Source organism: Vidua macroura, chromosome 3 (assembly GCF_024509145.1).
Source record: "Vidua macroura isolate BioBank_ID:100142 chromosome 3, ASM2450914v1, whole genome shotgun sequence".
Lineage (NCBI taxonomy): Eukaryota > Metazoa > Chordata > Aves > Passeriformes > Viduidae > Vidua > Vidua macroura.
In genome coordinates this window covers 103,949,296-103,963,312 of record NC_071573.1, presented here as the reverse complement: position 1 = coordinate 103,963,312, position 14,017 = coordinate 103,949,296, and the positions used below count along the sequence as shown (strand labels likewise).

The window sequence follows — 14,017 nt, the reverse complement described above, 5'->3', positions numbered from 1 at the left end:
TGCTGGATTTCATTCTGATTACCCCAATATGCACATACTATGTGAGAAGAGCATTGAAGAAAAAGCATGCTTGGAAGAAAAAATGTACAAAGATAATTGTAATTCCTTCCAAACAACAGAGGGAAAGACAAAAAAGGAATGAAGTTTTAGCTTTGTGATTCTCTGCTACAGGATTTATTCACAAATCTAAACCATCTGCCCCACAGAGACATGCTGATCTGTGGAGAGACAAACCTGTTACTGCTGCTGTGCTCTCTATGCCTTACATTTCCCCCAGCAGAAAAAGTTAATATGACTTAATTAGCTCCCCACAACTGGGGTTTGCCCCTCTGGCTGTTTCATAGGCCAAGTCATATGACTCAGTCAGGCAATGAGATTTACAGAGCAGCACATACTTTCAGGGCTGTGGTGCCCATCAGTTGAAAGTCAAAGTCATTAAAGATTAAAACTACATCCCCAGTTTGGGGTTTTTTTTTTTTTTTTCTCTTTTATGTGCATGTATTACAGGACTGTGACTGGCTGTAGAAAACAGCTGATCTTTGATCAGCTTTTAATAAAATTACCTGATTACCAGAGCCCTCCTCGCTCTCAGTACACCTTGAGAACAGAATTTCACAACTTTGTGAAACCTGAAGCAATTTATTTCATGTCAGAGAGTAAGATATCTCAATCTAATCTTATTTATTTAAGGAATTTGATGTAAAAATCTTCCATCCTTTATTGGCATTGAATAAGGGTTTTTTACACATTAAATACAGAAAAAATATATACTTCTGTATATATTAATAAAGAAGTGAGGACTTAGCAGTTTATCTATACAAAATGTCAGTTTGCTTATATTTCATTTTCAATATTTAGCAGTCATCACTAGATTTTACTTATCACTCAGATTTATAATACAGGATACAGACTATGACTTATTTATTTGTTTACATGCAAAGATGTTCTCACTATTACGTAGTTACTTGATTTTTAGGTACAGTGGACAGGTGGATAAATAGACAATACATGAACTAAATACATGTAATAATGTATAATTAAAGTGCCTACAAATCAATACACTTAGTATTCTTATGAAGCTGTTGTCATTTTTAAAAATTCAGTTTAACAGCTATGGATTTACTATTGTCCTTATAAAACAAGCTCAGTCAGAACAGTGATATGTAAATCCTAGGAAGATCAGCTGGCTTTTTTTTTTTTTTTTTACTTTTGTATCAGACTAGATTTAATATTTCTCAAAAGCTTATTAAAACAAAATAAAAATAAAATTAAAAAAAAAAAAAAAAGGTAAATAGCAGGACTTCTGTCTCAGCAAGCTGCAGCTCAGGTTTTCAGGCAGTCCTACATCACCTTCCAGCATTGCCTCCAGGTACAGAGGTGGTTCCCCTTCCCTCGCGCCGTCCTCCTCTCACACCGGGCCCCACCGTCCTCTGACGAGGAAGAAATTTTGATGTTTTTTGTTTGTAAAGACCCTGAGCGTGCCGGGGCGGGCGCCCCCGGCGGGCCCTACGCCCGCTTGACGCTGTTGAGGAGCTCGGTCAGTTCGCTGATGTACTTGATGGTGTACTTCAGGGTCTGTATTTTGGTGAGGGGCTGGCCCCGCTGGCTGTAGATGGGGGGCAGGTAATTGCGCAGCGTGTGGAGCGCGTCCGCCAAGGTCCTCATCCGCAGCTTCTCCCTCTCGCTGGCCTTCCTCCGGCGCTGGGCCGACATCCGCACCTTGGTGCCCTTGGGCAGCCGGGCCTGCCCGGGGCTGGGCAGGTAGGCGGGGGGGAACTCCACCAGGCCGTATCCCGCCAGGCCGCTGCCGCCGCTGCTGTAGGGGGTCTCGGCCGCCGCCGGACAAGGGGACGAGGAGTAGGATTCGAAGGAGGGCGTCGGGGACAAGCTGTGCGGGGGCGACATGGGGTGCAGCTCAAAAGGCCCAGAGGAGCTTTTCCAGTCCCAGGATGACAAGCAGGCGGAGTGTTCCGAACCCAAAGCATCTTCCATGTTTATCAATGTCTCGTGCAGCTTGTCCATGCTGGAGGAGCACTCGGGAGAAGCAGTGCCCTCTGCCCACCAGCAAAGGCTGGAGCCGCCGGCTGCCGAGACCTTTTTATGATGGAGGGAGGAAAGTGACAGAGTGGGAACACGGGCTTGGTGCGAGGAGTTCAAAGGAGCGCCAGAAGTGCTAAGATAGAAAATGAACTCCTGATGTGCTAGTTTCTTCTCAGTGATAATTATCAACCTTCAGCTAAAAAGCCTTTAAGCTAACAGGCAACAGCAAGAAAGAGAGAAAAAAAGATTATCTTCTCACAACTAAACCGATTAAGGCTGCGCATCTACACTGGGCATTGTGATAGGGGGAAAAGTGCTGAGAGAGGAAAAAGAAAATTAACCATCTTACAAAACAATTTACAGATCTAGAATATATTGGTCGCTAACACAGACCCTAAATTTAAGCCATTGAGCCCTGATTTTTAGGTAACTGAAGGTGATGGCACTACAGCAGTGAATATGTGACCTGTGCTGACTGCTGCTGGGCTAGTCTCTTATCTGCATGTTAATTGTGAAAGTCAAAGATGGTTTGTTTGGATTTGTGTGTGTTATGGCTCTCTGTGGATTTTTCCTCTCATGAGATTGCAACTCATGAGAAACCAATCACTTTGGTTTTCAATATGAGAAAGGAGGAAAGAACTGCAATACATTCCCTTGCAATTTGTAGCTTTATGTGCTATTTTAATACATGACTGGAAAATCAAAAAGGAAATCTGTAATTGTAAACAAGGTCAAAGTCCCATTAAAAATAGGAAAATGTAATTAAAAAGAAAAGTCTAGGAAGCAAAATATACAGTGTATAAACTTTGGGTCCAGACAAATATTTTCCATAGAAATTTAATTAAAAGTAATATACAGGTTATATATGTGTTGGAGAAGAGTAGAAGCTACTTCTGTAAAATTTTCTACCTCTAGGAATCTCTTCTTCTGGCAAAAAAGCCCTTTTCCAGCCTCAGTTCAATGCAACAGTTGTTATATGTTATAAAGTTCAAATGAAAAAGTATAACTTATAAATTAATATCATTAACAACAAGCACTTTTCATCTCTAGGCTTCAGTATAGCTTACAGTGATGATTAATGTTCTCTATTACTCTGGGGAAATGGATAAGTGGAGGCAAGGAGGAACTTTCCCTAAATCACACAGCAAAGCATTAGGAGAGCCAGGAAAACTGTCCAAAACTCCTGAGCTCTGCAGCTGTTGAGCAGTTTGGCTGCCAGCCATGACTTTGTATTGGCACATAATGGAAGCAAAATGTATTATATAATGAAAAGAAGGGGGGAAATAGTGTCAACCTGGAGGAAAATTAAAAGTAGTATTTATTTTAGAGTTTCCTTCTGTGTCATGATCTCTGTGTGCTCCATAATCCACTCCAAACAAAGGCAGGGAATGCCTCAGAATTGCACACAGACAAGGCATGCTGAGGTTTTCTGGAACATTCCACTTCTTTCTGTGAAATCCTCACTACAAACACACAGAAAAAAAACCCAATCCAATACTCAACATAGTCACTGGAAAGGCTTTTGTGAGTTTTTCTGAGTTAGATATCAAAGCATTTGGAGGCATCTTAATGGGTTTATCCTGAGATGAATAAGAAAGTACCAAAAAGTGAAGGACTTTTGCATTTCAACCAAGGCTGAGAAAGTTTGACTATTGTGACATCTACCCCACACAAGAGCTCAGGGCACTGCTCCTACAGACAGGATTGCTTTGTGTTTTATGGTTACCTCATCATATTCTGAGCTCTTCTCTGGTCCTTCTTTAAGGAAAATGAGATTAAACAGTCCTAAGAAGCACAGAGATGCTAAAACTGACAAAAACTAAAATTAAGACAAGATGACATGTATTTTCTGTGACTTTAGTGATCTTAATGGTTTCATTGAGTACCCAGACAATGGTCACAATGTCACAAGTTAGACACAATATCTAATTTTGCATAAATAGGGAACTTGTTCTATCCCACTGTTTTTCCTTTTTCCTCCCTGTATTTGTGTTTATAGTGTCTTTTCCATTTGATAGGGCCCCTGCTCTTATTTAATGTCTTTTTTTTTTCCTCTTAACACAGTATTTAAAAGACTAGAAATACAAAGAGATAAGGAGGGGGAGGTGGAAAAGGAGGCACTTTTGTCAGGATGTGAAAAGGAAAAGAAACTTCCCAATATATGTATGTATACATGTCTACATATACATAATATATACATATGGAATATATAAATATATTAATAATACACATAGTGAGTACATGTATAGGTTGTTCTGTACAGCAGTTTCCTTTTGGAACCAAGTAGCAATTTAATGCAGTCAAATTTAGAAGCAAAAACTTCAACAAGTCTCTTGTTTGCTGACTATAAATAATGTACCTTACCAGTTAATTTGTGGGTAAATCACAGAAAGCGTTGCTCAGATACCAAGGGCGGAAAAGATTTTGTGCACATACAAGATTTTGTACAGATTTTTGCTGTGAATGAGAGTTTAACACATTCTGATTTCATCTCTCTGTTCTCATATATTGGGATTCAGATGAGATTAAGCAGGGAAGAGGAATGCAAATTATAGCAATAGCTGTATCTTCCTTATATCTTATGAGTAAATGTCTAGAGCAACCAAGGCAGGGTATTAGAGTATGGAGATGACTACTCTGGTTGCATGAAAAATCACTGGCTCTTGTAAGCTTATGCTTTTGTGAACTGTTACACAAGCAAGAAAAAATTACAGGCTTTTCTATATTAATAGATATTATGAGGCTAATGCCTTGCAGTTGTTGTGCATCCTTTTTATGACCATTGTGCTCCCTGACACTGTTTTAGCTTGGGCGTGCCTATTTATGTTCCAAAGGCTGCCTGGCTGTGGTCCAGCAGAGGCCACCGGGGGCACAGGCTCACAGGGGTGAGCAAAGGATTTCCCCAGACTAAAGCAAGTGTTGCCTCAGCACATCTTCAGAGCCAAAGAGGGGCTGTGCCCTGTTTGCCCTGCTGGTGGAGATGCAGACAGAGGTTCTGTTTGGAAAATTAGCCACCCATTTCTGGCCACAGCCCCCAGGTTCCCTAAAAAGACTCAAATGAAGCGTTCCTTAGTTTTGGCTGAATTGGGAAGCTTTGTAGCACCTCTCCATGATCCTGGCGTGATCCACAGCCTGTGTAAGTCAGCAGAGTCTCATGGCATGTAGCTGTTCTTGGATTAATTAGTTTTGGACAATGCTACATTTGCACCCACAAGAATGAGAATTCTCACTTAGGAAGTTACCTTGCAAAATATTTAAGAAAATTATAACATGCAAAAATCAATGGGAATGGTAGAACAGTTCTCAGTGTTATTTATAACACGTTTAAAAGTATCATACAGAGGAAGGTAAGTCTACAGGCTGGATAATAGGGTTTATTTTTCTAAACCCTATGACAACTGGATGCTCTCATTGAAGGACTAAGAAAGTCTGGTATTTCAGGTGGCCTCTTCCTAGACAGTAAATACACAGAAAAAGGAAAAAAAAAAGTTTTGCAATCTTTATTTTATCCTGCCTCCTCCAAATTTTAGGAATTTCCTTTTTGTCCATTAATAATGTCAAAACATTGAAGGAAAGTGAGATACTAGGCTGACACCAATGAAATATGAACTGACAAAAAATGATAAGGCATTTTCTTCTTGACTGGTAGTTTGGATTTTCATTTCAATAATCTGTTCTGCAGTACAAAGGCTAACATCTCAATCTTCATCTCCTTTAAAATTAAGTGTTCCTTGCTCATATTTTTGAGTTCATCACAGGAACATGGGTGCATGGAAGGAGCAAAAAATTTTCCATTTAAAAAAACCCAAACCACCCACGGTATAGAAAATTTCTAGAGCTTCAGGTTTTACATTTAAAATAAGAAGTCCGGATAATATGGCATGATTATGTATGGTAAAAAAAATTTGCATTTTTGTGTACAGCAATTTACAACTGAAATTTTTTTTTTTTTTTTTTCTGTATTAGAATGTATTTCCACCATACTGTCATTTTGGTAGGAGAAACAGACTGTGAGTAAAAAAAATTATAGTGGCTGGGAAGAATGCAGGCTGAAACTGAGTAAACATGGATAAATGTGTTTAAATAACAATCTCATCACAGTCAGCCTCCTTTGCAATCAGGACAGAAGTCTAGGTTTATTTTTCACAAGAAGCAGATCATACTAACATCATTGTAGAGCACTTAGATGATACAGTCTTATCTTGCAGTTTGTAAGGTGAAAAACAAAAATACATCTCCCGAAAGCTTTTAGTCACTTCACCTCCTCTTTTACAAACAGTTCCCCAAGTATTGGCTGCAACACAACGCTACCCACTTGCTGTGGCCTTCCTGCACAAGGAGTCAATCGCCACATGTAAAATATGGGGCAAGCAGCTGCAGGTCTCACTAACTTCAGCAGACGCAGCAGGTGTTCAACACTTCTGAAAACCAGTGTTGAACACCTCTGATTACATCCAAGCTGGCAATAAAGGAAGGAAAGGATCCACCACATTTGTTATCCAGAGTCACATTAGCCACCAGACAATGCTTCTCTCCTTTTAAGGCTTTGCCTCAGTTTGGATAGAATTTTTTTTTTTTTTTTTTTTAGAATTTTTAGACCTTAAAGTTTCCTTCCTACTTGTAGAAGAAGATTTAATCTGGGTCCAACCTCAACTGAAACAAATAAGGCTTCTGAATAAGCAAGCTGGTCAACAAGTCCATATATTTGGGGGTTTTTTTGAGGTCAGTATGCTAAAGATTGCAGATGCATAGCCAGTTACAGTTCCTAGAGAGAAAAAAGGCAGTAAGAGAGCAAGGACCAATTCTTAGTCCAGCCCTATAAGAGGGAGGCCAAAACCCTTACTATAGTCAATGACAATAATATGTAAATTAGATGTCTAATTGTTATTAGACAACTAGACCATCTTTGGTCAAGGAAATCTGTGGCTAGCACAAAATAAACTGTTGTTATTAAGTTGTAATAAGGTCAGAAACAGTCTAGTTCTAATGCTGTTAAAAAAATCCAGCCATAAACATGTAAAATTTTTAATGTTCTCAAGGGTGCAACTCCAAAATATCCAGATTGGACCCTGCTCATGGAGAAGGAACAATCAAGTGAGTATCACTGATTTTGGGCTTTGCGTAGTGAAGAAGCATCTCTCTGGTGTTGGGCTGGCAGGATCAGGACTTATCTATTTGCTTTACATCCTCAAATGTAAGTATTTGATCCTCCAAATAGTGTCAGTCCCCATCGACTGACAAGTGACATCAGCTCCGCAATTCATTTAAAACATCTGATCTCCAAGCAACTGGCTTCCCAGATGAAAAGCCCTACGTGTGGAATTTACACCTACCCACCTTTTAAGTAGAGAGTTTATTACCTAGTGGTTTTCAGCTGATATTTAGGAATGTCTTTTTAATACCCCTGTTAACAGAAGTTGAAAGGAGGTTTGACTATGTGGTTGGTCTTTAATGTCCACTGGCTACTTCAACCAGAAGGAACGGGCAAAGCTGGGGGAGGAAGGAGAGCCTAATAAGGTTCATTCTCAGAAATGAGAAGTAACAAATATTATCAAAATAATAGAAGCTGTTTCTGCAGGAAAACTCTGTTAGCACTTAGTGCAGCTAATTATGTCAGCTTTCACATTTAGTTTTAAAAACTGTTGTCTGCTGTAATGGAGTGGATATATCTCGTGTTTTCATGGGAGAGGTGGAGGGTGACCTGTTGCAAGTATTTCAAGATCAGCTATACCTCCTTTCCTACCCAAAAGCATACATTCAAATTTAATAAATTGTGAAGTACAATATATTTTGTCCTCAAGTATTTCTTCTACTGTCCCATGAATAGTGGGATGATTGTCTTTGCCATGTGTAACAGTGGTTTCACAGGCCTTATTAAAAAGCTGGAATAACACCTAAGGGTTTGTACTCTTGCTTTCCTGCTATTAAAATGGGCTTTCATGCATTCATTTTGCAACATGATGAATTTTCCAAAACAACGTAAATATTACAAGAAATTCCAATAGCCAGGAAAATTGCTTTGAAAGCTCAGTTGTGACTGTTTGTAGTTGAGTGCAGAGCTGAAGCTGTGTGTTTGTGAAGGGAGCTATTTTTCAATTTCTGTGATTACATTTCATCTCAGGCTGTTCCTTTTTGTCCACTGAACCTCCTCATCAGTATCTGCTCATTTCTTCCTCCCCCACATCTTAGCAGTGATGTGCAGAATTGCTGTGTGCTGCTAACAGAAACCATGTTTCATCTCCATGCTAAATGAAGTTATGCTCTGGGCAAAGTCTGAGAGCAGTTAAATAATTATAAAATGGATCAATAGTCTGGATAAGAGACAACATACAAGTGTCAGATTACATATTTTATTTAGCACTTACATATTTCACATTCTGAAATAAAATGCTGTGTGTCTGTTTAAGCACCTTTCAGGACATGTGGTTAGCCTCGGGTGAGGACCATTGATTTCAAACTGCAGTCATAAATTTCTTGGCAAGTTGCTAAATCTTAATTTTTGTCACATTCAATCCCGCCAAAAAAACCCCAAGTCTGTCCTTCAGGCTACTGATGAATCTGAATGGGATATTAATTTGGGGATTATTTTTTTCTTGCATTTACTCAGAGTGCTTCCATGAATTTTGCCTACCGAATTAAACTCAGTCTCAGAAGAGTCCCATGAATACATTTGAGGAAAATTGTTCACAATTTTTGTAGGCAATGCTGCATATGCAGAAGTTTCCAAATGCTATTGAAGTGTGGGTAGTAGTTAATGTCTTGGAGAGCAGAGCTTCCATCAGAGAGACTGGAGAAAATTATTTGGGAGCAGCCTTGGGATGTGGAAAGAAAGCAAAGGCAAATCCCTGTGCTGGGATTTGCAGCAGCAAATCCCATGCAGCAGCACAAGCTCAGGGAGACAAGCCAGGAGGCAGCTTCCTGGAAGACCTGGGAAGCCTGGTGGGTTGAAACACTGGAGCAAGTCCAGAGAAAGGTCACCAAGCTGGCTGGGGGACCAGGGAATGTGGTGTGTGGGCAGAGGGCAGGGCACTCAGGGCAGGCCTTACCTCTGCTTGCAATTGCAGCCTACCCCATGGGACGTGAAAAGAAGAGCAACCAAGCTCTTTGCACACTACAGGAAAGAGGCAACAAACACAATTTCTGAGTCTTAAAAGCCCTTGACCTTTCAGTGATGTATTATAGGTTTCCTGCTGGTGATAGAAGACACAGATATTTTTCCTGCCTGATTATATTTTTCAAGTGTTGTGTTTGGGTTACAAGACCATAGTGCACAGTGTTCTCTACCACTGAAGACCCTGCTCATTTTCTTTACCTCATAACCAACTTTTATTTTCCACCCCTTCTCAATTTTTCTACTTCTAGTTTGTTCCATCACTACATATTCTTTTTCCTCTTTTCTTTGTCATTTAATTAATTTAATTTTTCTCTCTTTCTCTTTCTTTCTTTAAGGTTTCATCTACTTTATTTTCTGTGTCTCACTCTTTTTGGTGCTTCTTGGTACTGACAGTGGAAAATGATGCCTTTTCTTGACATCTTCTGCTCATATAATCATGCATCTCTCTTTATCTACTCAGTTGCATGGATAAAGTTAACTTAGAAGCAGGAAACATCTACTTGAAACAAGTTTTTAGGCAGTCCTAAGCACAGCCATCAAATAGTTATATTGTTTTAGTATATAGTTACAGATAGGGACTCAGTTAAGGTTGTAAAGTTGAAAAAAAATTACTTTAGGTCACTGCTGTTTAGAAAACTATTTCTTTATTTCTGTTTTTAAACACAAAAGAGAGCAAAAAACCAAAACTCTAACCAAGAATACTTAAGTATGGGCCAGTAAGTCAAACTTATGAATCTATCATCAGGTCAAACAACGAGAAGGTAAAATGTAGAAGTAGAGGGCAAAAAGGATTACCAATCAAACCCTCAGCTTGCCTTCATTCTGAGAGCCCATTTAGCTGTGTGCTGCTGTCCCATCACTCTGAAGAGACAGACATCTGGTTTGCACCCTGCCTGTGTTCCTGCTTAGTTAATGGTAATTGGGATGTGTAAAAGTGGTGCATGCATGAATAAGCAGGTAGATCTCACAACAGCAGGTATGCAAATCCAGGAGGCAGCTGGTCCTGGCTACCACTCCACTCCCTTAGCATCCAGTTTGCTGCAGTGCAGGAAAAACAGTGAAGCCCTGTCTGTAGAGGCAGCACAATCGGGTCACAATCAGGACGGGAGATCAGGTCACCAGTGTCCCGTTCTCCACCCTGACACTGACCTGCATGATCACAAAAAAGCCCTGTCTTCTGCTCTTGCTCCCCAAATCTCTTCCTTCCTTGGATAGAGGCTTTGCCAGGGGAGGGGTTACCTCTCTGCAGAGATCTCTATAGTGCCCACCCAGCGGTCAGCTTAAAAGATTGTATAAAATGGAGACGGAAATAGAAATCAATTAAATCTAAATTCTCCGGTTGATACTGCTTTTAGCCAGTTGAGCTTCCAGAGAAGTTTTTCTACAGTAAATATTGGCAAATGGGTTGTAGTAAGAATAAAAACAAAGGGAAAAAAAAAAAAAAAAAGGAAAAGGTTGATTTCCCTGACATTGACCTGCCCTGTCAGGCTGGGATGTGCATTCATCAGTGTCTCGCTCTTATCTGGCATCTGACATTCTGTGATCAGTTGAAAGCAAAGTAACACAGATGGATGGCGTTCCCTTTTGAAGAACAAAATGTACCGAGAACTGAATTTTCAAGTACATTCAACGTGAAGTTAACTCTTCGGTTGAAGGAGCATCTTTTAAAGGAGCGGCAAGAAAGAAAAAAAAAAAAAACAAAAAAAAAACAAACAAAAAAAAAAAAAAAAAAAAAAAACAAAAAAAAAAAAAAAAAAAAAAAAAAAAAAACAAAAAAAACCAAAAACAAACCAGGAACTCAGAAGGGCTATTGGGGTTTCCCTATTGATGTGCATCCAAAGTAAGCTAACATTTACACAGTCCCTGCTACCTTCAGTGTACTCCAGACAATGGCTAATCAGTACTCATTACACAGCTTTAAAAAGGCCGAGTATTCTGGGGTGGTGACCTGCATCCTCCCAAATAAAACCTAGAGCCTAAAGCTATTTGGCCACACACCTTCATCCTTGGAGCTTTCCTGAGATCAGACTGGCTATCCTCCTCCAAGGAACCTAACAAGCCTTGTATTCTTTCAGAGGAAAAGCTCAATTTGTAGAAATATCATTTGCTAATGGAACAGGAAGGAATTTCATCCAGGGAATTTTTTTAATTAGTGAAAAGACAACATTAGGAATCAAATCTGAGATGAGAATGAAATGGGGCACTGGCTCACACACCTGGAATTCATCATTACGATCCAGCAAAGGAATCAGCTAGTTTTGTGAAATTTTAAAAAATCATGAGAGATACAATACTCCTGTTTCAAATACTAAGCTATGTTCCTACTGAATCCTTAGACTTCCTACTTACATTGGGGTCAGATAGTAAATACTCAGAACATCTTTTGTATATCCTAGGGTTGTGTGTTTGATTATGCTCACACATGCTCATGGTGCCAGGAGCACCCTGATTTTTTTTCAAGGCTTCCTCTTCTAGCCCAAAGATAACTCTCTTGCCCAGAGAGGTTGTTTGGGGTTTTTTTGTTGTTGTTTTTGTTTTTGTTTTAGCAAAGCAAAATTTTAAATAATATTTAAGAAGTGGCTTCATGGCTGCCACAGTCTTTTCTCACTTGGTGTCAAGTGTTCTGCAGCAAGAAGTTCTTTTCAATAATAAATTCAAACTTACAGAAGAAACTAATCTTTATGGCTACTGGACCACCAGAGTGTATTCTTTAAAATTTTCCATGAGGACTTTCTCTAATTTAAAATAAACTCTGCTAATAGAAGTCTCAATGTATTTTATTTCTAGTGTTATATAAAGGCCACTCAAATTCTGCAATAAAATATTTTCTGGAACAAATAGTTTAATTATTTTTTTCCAGTGTACATCTTCAGGGTGACTCTCAGAGCTACTTTTGCTCCTAGATCTTCCACCTGGTAAAACGTGCACGTAGGTGTCTGGCCAGGGGCACAAGCACTGAGGGGAAAAGATCAAAGGCCTATAAATGTGTCAAACTTTCAAATGCAAATCACCTGCCATAACGCTGCTGAGAACAAATCCTTCATTATCACCATTCTGTGAAAGGCTTAAATTAGCCTGAATTAGCTGAAAAGAACAAGAAAAAGAAAGCCATCTATCTTCCTGTGAGTTTTATTACCTTTAGATTTATTTGGCTAATGGTTTGATAGCCCACTAATCCGAATATCTGCATAACCGATTCTTCAAATAATCCATAAATAAAATACGTGATCACATAATGTTGCTATTAAAGTGAGGTCTGTGACAATAAATTAATAAAAGAGCACTTAAAATAAGCCACTCCTTTTCATTGCCAAACTATGAGCTATTGTGATTGATAGAATAGCAATTATAAACTGGCTTCTTAGCTTGAATCACATTTAGAGCAACTTTTTAATGTGCACTTCCTATATTGTGTGCTCTCCAGATAGATGCTGTACCCACCTTTACTATTGGCTGTCATTCTGCAAACATAACTACTTTTCTAAGAGGCACTATGTCTTGGAGTTTTTCATGATTAGTTTTAATGATGTAATAGAATATTTGATCAATTTGACTAAAAGAGCAAGAGTTATAACCCCCCACAATTGCACTGTACTTTATTTATAAGGGGAAATCCTAGCACTGTATTTTGTTAAATGAACAACGGCAGAGAGGTTTTGTAAAGTGAACTTTATTTGGAACTTGAAAGAGGATAGACTGCTGTCAGAAAGCTCTTGGTTGGGTTGGACAAAGCAAAGTCTGGGAGGAGCTGGCTGGGGACCCTGAGCTTCACAAACTTCACAAGGTGTCCTTGGGTGGGTCTGGTTGGACTTCCCAGAACATCTTTGCTAGTAACTTCTATCTGCACCATGGACACTTTGTACCTCAGTGACTCTTCTGTTGGTCAGATTTTTAATATATTCCCTCTCTGAAACATTCATCCTGCCACAGTCACTTGCTTGGGTTGTATTCCAAGTTATATCACCAGTTACAAACTCGGGTCTTTTCCCCAGGCACGAATAACAAGGTTGTAATATTTCCATATAAGAGAGTTATACCAGATCATGTGGATACCCACATGGATGAGGACCCCACAGTTTCGAAATCTCTCTGCTCACTGTCATGTCAGAGCAGCTCCAAGTCTTTGGCTTCTGTGGTGAGAGTGCCCTGGCCATTGGAAGTCACCAACAACAATTGCTGATAGTGATTTTTCCTGAATCTGTAGCTTATGGCTTCCTGGACAAATACTTTGGTTTTTAGTAGAAAAGAAAAAAATCTCACACTTAAATTACTGATATCTTACAAGGTAAATATACTATCACAAAGAAGATTTTGCAAGATAACACCACTATTATTGGAAGGAATATAATCTTAGTGGATTTGTTCAGTTCTCTGTAAAAATTCAAACATGTTCAATGCCAGAGCCACATATCCATTTTACACAGTTATTCTTCAGCTTATCAATGTGGGGAGAGAAATGTTCTCTCTGTAACACCTCAGTGGTGAGCTGTTGAGAACAGAACAAGCAAAGAATTACTGGCCTTTTAATTTTTTTTTATTAAATACGCTAGGTTGTTATACAAAAATCAGTAGATTATTACAAGATATTTTTCAGCCCCCTTTCCAAACCACTAGCACCAGAGATTACAATGTGAAAGGTGCTGGATTAGAAGGTTCTGGATAAAGGTTTGTTTGGTAAATAGAAACCTGGCCTTTGAAGATGAAAAAGCCACCACAAACCCCAAATAGAAAATATAACTGTTCATCCTGCTTGCTTTCATTATTATATCTCAGAACCCCTTATCAATATGATTATTTTAGTGTTTTCTTCTGGTATTGCTAAAAAAAAAATCTTAGAACAGCAGAATAACATATTCTATGAGT

At 39.1% G+C, this 14,017-nt stretch overlaps 1 protein-coding gene across 1 annotated transcript; it reads right to left on the bottom strand.

Moving 5' to 3' along the window:
* Positions 1-1,265: 1,265 nt before the first annotated feature.
* Positions 1,266-3,313, bottom strand: MSGN1 (mesogenin 1). The gene has a single exon (XM_053973780.1). The coding sequence runs from the start codon at positions 2,020-2,022 to the stop codon at positions 1,507-1,509; it is 516 nt and encodes a 171-aa protein (XP_053829755.1). The 5' UTR covers positions 2,023-3,313; the 3' UTR covers positions 1,266-1,506.
* Between the last annotated feature and the right edge of the window lie 10,704 nt (positions 3,314-14,017).

Coding starts and splice junctions, on each gene's coding strand:
- MSGN1 (XM_053973780.1), bottom strand. CDS start 2,022: ATGGACAAGCTGCACGAGACATTGATAAACATGGAAGATGCTTTGGGT.